Source organism: Setaria italica, chromosome III (genome assembly GCF_000263155.2).
Source record: "Setaria italica strain Yugu1 chromosome III, Setaria_italica_v2.0, whole genome shotgun sequence".
Taxonomy (NCBI): domain Eukaryota; kingdom Viridiplantae; phylum Streptophyta; class Magnoliopsida; order Poales; family Poaceae; genus Setaria; species Setaria italica.
This window is the reverse complement of record NC_028452.1, coordinates 23,843,718-23,848,444: the sequence shown is the minus strand read 5'-3', so window position 1 is coordinate 23,848,444 and position 4,727 is coordinate 23,843,718. Positions and strand designations below refer to the sequence as shown.

The 4,727-nt window shown below is 42.7% G+C and overlaps 1 protein-coding gene and 1 pseudogene across 1 annotated transcript; both read right to left on the bottom strand.

The window, feature by feature from the left end:
* LOC101757155 lies at positions 1 to 462 on the bottom strand (annotated as a pseudogene).
* Positions 463 to 2,445: 1,983 nt separating this feature from the next.
* On the bottom strand, positions 2,446 to 3,181 carry LOC101757543 (22 kDa alpha-zein 8). Its single transcript, XM_004962233.1, has one exon. The coding sequence runs from the start codon at positions 3,139 to 3,141 to the stop codon at positions 2,527 to 2,529; it is 615 nt and encodes a 204-aa protein (XP_004962290.1). The 5' UTR covers positions 3,142 to 3,181; the 3' UTR covers positions 2,446 to 2,526.
* Between the last annotated feature and the right edge of the window lie 1,546 nt (positions 3,182 to 4,727).

The following is a 4,727-nucleotide window of genomic DNA, read 5'->3' as shown; positions in this document are numbered from 1 at the left end:
CTAGTAGGCAGCGGGGTTCGCAATAGCCAGTTGGTTGAATGGAAGGAGCTGCTGTTGCTGCCAGTAGGCATCTACCACAGCCAGCTGGTTGAATGGAAGCAGCTGTTGCTGCTGCCATTAGGTGGCGGGGCTAGCCAGGGCTAGTTGGCTGAACGCTGGTAGAAATTGTTGCTGTTGTGCGGTGATGCTCTGTACTGTCACATGTGCGAAGGATTGCTGCTGCGATAGGGCCCATGGTTGTTGTAGGAAGAGTGCCGGTGATGATAAGATGTTTGCAGCGAGCGCCTATTGTAGCCTGTAGGACTTCACAATTGGATTTTCATATCCCAAGGCTGTCACGTGTGGGAGGTATTGTGGAATAGCAGTAGCAGCAGCTAGGGATCCCTGCGGAATAAAGACTACAGTGGCAGCGCTCACCGAAAGGGCAAGGAGCGTAAAAAGAGCAAATATCTTTGCTGCCATTGTTGCTAATAAGAGGCTGCTAGTGGGTTCCAAATTATAACTTGCTAATTGGTATGGGTGATAAATTAACTACACATTTGGGTCCTATTTATACTTATGAGAGCTCATGTACCTATGGCAAGATATTGGCTTTTTGCAAGCAAAACATTATCTAGATAAGCCTACCATGACATGGTACCCTGTCAATTTCAACATTTAGTGATTAACTTTTATGGGTTATACGATGCGCGTTGGCTAGACAATTTGCACTAAATACAAAGAAAAGGTGACTTTTCTTGTTATATGTGTGACAGTAGCATGACAAGTTCACTATAAGACATGTGAAAGGCTTACCCACATCATAGATGTTCCACTTCATAAAAGTGAGTTTGTAAAGTTGTGGTATCCTGATGTGGATCAAAATCTTCTTTTAACTAAGTTTGTCATCTACCTATGGATAAGATAGGATATATTCCAAGAGTCTTTACTCATGGACAAGGCCATGTGCTCCTAGGATACTTACATGCATATACCAATGTTTACTTGTGTGGTGGATAAAAGATATTGGCCAAATATGAGAAAAATATAAGAACTAATTAGGAGGCAATGAATTGAATATCACATCTTTGGCCTCAGCATAGGGCTTATTCATGAGACTTGTAATACAACATAATTACTATATAATCTTTTAATTTGTGGGGAGGTCGGGTGGCTAATGCTTGCATTCTATTGAAGTTTTGAGATGTGACATGCCCTAGGGAACACGTTTACTTTCAAGATACTAAAGGACCATGCTTTGTTTAGATTGAGTGTTGGATTAGTGAACAAAGTTGTCTTAAATCACCATATAATCAAGTTTAGCCTCATCAAATCGATATATGAAACTTATCACAAGTATCGAGGCCCATGTTATTTTTTTGCTTATTCTCATGTTTGGTTCCCTTGGACTATCTAACCAATCTATACTCATTAATCTGCTAGACAAATAAGACAAATGGTTTTGATTTCTCCATTAAGTTATTCCTCAAACAATGAAAGGAAGCAAACCGGTATCTTCTTTAGAATAAACATTTATCTAAACTAAATCAGTAGGACAACATGAAACACAATATGATACCTTTTGTGATTATGTGATTTACCACTGACAATTTAGAATTTTGATGGCTATGTTTGATATAATACATAATAGACCGTGTAGTTTGCATAGCACTATGAACTTTTTTTTTTGTGAGAATGAGTATGTTTATCACCTATAGCTCACTTTTTTGAAAAATGTAAATTGTTAGATTGATGCACTTAGTAGAAAAATAGTCACTAGAGAATGCAGGAAAGCCCTATTACGACATGCGGATCCAACGCGTTAATCTGCTCCAATGCAAGTGTCGAGTCTGTTTAGAGGATGATCACAACCAAGGTATCAAGCGAACTTGTATTTCACAATTCCTTTAATTTAGGATTGTTTGACATATGCATTTACCGATAAGTTGCTCGGTTACAAAGATCGAGTTTCTTAGTTTTAGGCACACATGATGCCTAGGATAGTGGTGGGTAGCCCTATAGCATAGAGAGACATATTCGGTTGCAAACCTTGTTTAGATTTAACACATGCGTATTAAGAATAGGCTTGGATTGATTTTTTGTTTTCAATTGACATGTTTGCAATCAAAAATATCCTTCACTCGTGGCCTTTTCAACCTAATGTATCGTAAACGTCAGTTTCACTATGAATGTGCGCCATGGCTGCATTGTGGCCGCACCTTGTGAAGTCATAATTTCGGAGCTGTTTAGAAGCTTGACGATGTTTGTGTTTCGTAATATATATATATATATATATATATATATATATATATATATATATATATATATATATATATATGTATGTATGTAGAGACACACACACCTAATATAGTATGTTTCCTAGGTATGATAAATGTTTTTTCTTGTTGTTGACATATGTCACATATAATTACGAAACACAATTGAACAAGACAGGACTATATACTCTTAAACAAAACATTTCTTATTTCCGAGAGTCAAACTCCTCAGCATGCAAACTTTATTAAAGAAGTACAACTCATAGTTAATCTAGAAGATAGCCGAGCCAATGATGGGTTGCTGCCTGAAAGCGGTGGGATTCATCACACCCAGTGGGTTGACACTAAGCAGTTGTTGTTGTTGCCAGTACGTAGCAGAGTTGGCCAAACGTAATGGGTTGAATGGCAGCTGTTGCTGTTGCTGCCAGTAGGCAGCAGGGTTTGCAATAGCCAGTTGGTTGAATGGACGGAGCTGCTGTTGCTGCCAGTAGGCATTTGCCACAGCTAGCTGGTTGAATGGAAGCAGCTGTTGCTGTTGCCAGTAGGCGGCAGGGCTAGCCAGGGCTAGTTGGCTGAACGCTGGTAGATATTGTTGCTGTTGTGCGGTGATGCTCTGTACTGTCACATGTGCGAGGGATTGCTGCTGCGATAGGGCCCATGGTTGTTGTAGGAAGAGTGCCGGTGATGATAAGATGTTTGCGGCGAGCGCCTGTTGTAGCCTGTTGGACTGCACAATTGGATTTTCATATCCCAAGGCTGTCACGTGTGGGAGGTATTGTGGAATAGCGGCAGCAGCAGCTAGGGATCCCTGCGGAATAAAGACTGCAGTGGCAGCGCTCACCGAAAGGGCAAGGAGCGTAAAAAGAGCAAATATCTTTGCTGCCATTGTTGCTAATAAGAGGCTGCTAGTGGGTTTCAAATTATAAGTTGCTAATTGGTATGGGTGATGAATTAACTACACATTTGGGTCCTATTTATACTCATGAGAGCTCATGTAGCTGTGGCAAGATATTAGCTTTTTGCAAGCAAATCATTATCTAGATGAGCCTGCCATGACATGGTACCTTGTCAATTTCGACATTTAGTGATTAACTTTTATGGATTATACGCTGCGCATTGGCTAGACAATTTGCACTAAATACATATAAAAGGTGACTTTTCTTGTTATATGTGTGACAGTAGCATGACAAGTTCACTATAAGACATGTGAAAGCCTTACCCACATCATACATGTTCCACTTCATAAAAGTGAGTTTGTAAATTTTTGGTATCCTGATGTGGATCAAAATCTTCTCTTAACTAAGTTTGTCATCCACCTATGGATAAGATAGGATATATTTCAGGAGTCTTTACTCATGGACAAGTCCATGTGCTCCTAGGATACTTCCACACCTATACCACTATGTACTTGTGTGGCAGCATGTCAATTTTTACAACTAGATAAAACATATTGTCTTAAGTTAGCGTTGTTGACGGTCCTTATGACAGAAATCCGACCATCACATTGCACAAAGAATAAAGGAGAAGTTATCTTTCTTACTCACATATCTGTTATTAATAACCTAGTTCCACATGTATTGGCCAACAAGCATTTACTGGAACACAAGTCTGCATAAGAGAGAAAACGTGTGCAAACGCGGACGAAACACACTGAAGAACACCTGACACATGCATTCCGGATTAGAGGGCCCACACGCCAGGGCAAACCAGCCCAAATCAGTGGGGCGTCCACAGGGATCAGCACCAAGGCCCAAAGGATGGCCCACCAGGCAAAGGTGGTGGTGAGGCGGCCTACCCAAGGGTCAGCCGAACCATAGGTCCGGCCGAACTTGGACAGTGCCTCTTCGTCCTTATCTTCCACATGGCGGTTGCTGGTTGACTCCTGGAGGCAGTGGGAGAAGATTCCCCAGAGATCCATCGTGGGAACTACCCTCTACTACCTATAAGCATGTGCTTGGTTTTGGGATCAAGTGGAACGGGTTGGGTTCGTCCCACTTTTGTGGGTTGAGTTCAACCCATCTCATGTTTGGATGGGTTTGGATGAGAGGGATGGGTTTGTTACAGTCTTTTGTTTGGTTGAAGGGGTTGAGAGGGATGGGATAGATGGCATTTTAACACCATTAGCAACGGGGCCCACAAGCGAGCTGTGGGGCACATTTGTCATCCTCTTGTCTTTTTTTTTTAACCTCACCTTTATCTTCTTCCTCGGCCTGGCTCTTCCCTGCCGTCGGCCTGCGCCCCCCATGCCCCCCCGCATCGCCAGCCTGCTCCCCCCCGCCATGCCAACATGGCTCCTCCACGCCGCGCCAACCTGCTCCCCTCGCCACGACCCGTGCCGCCGGCCGCCTCCTCCCTGACACCGCGCTCGACGCATGCATGCTAGCGTCACAGGGGAGCGAACTAGGTCAGAGTGGTCCATTCATTTTGGGCGAACCATTCCAACCCACATCTGTACGGTATATTCCCTATGGG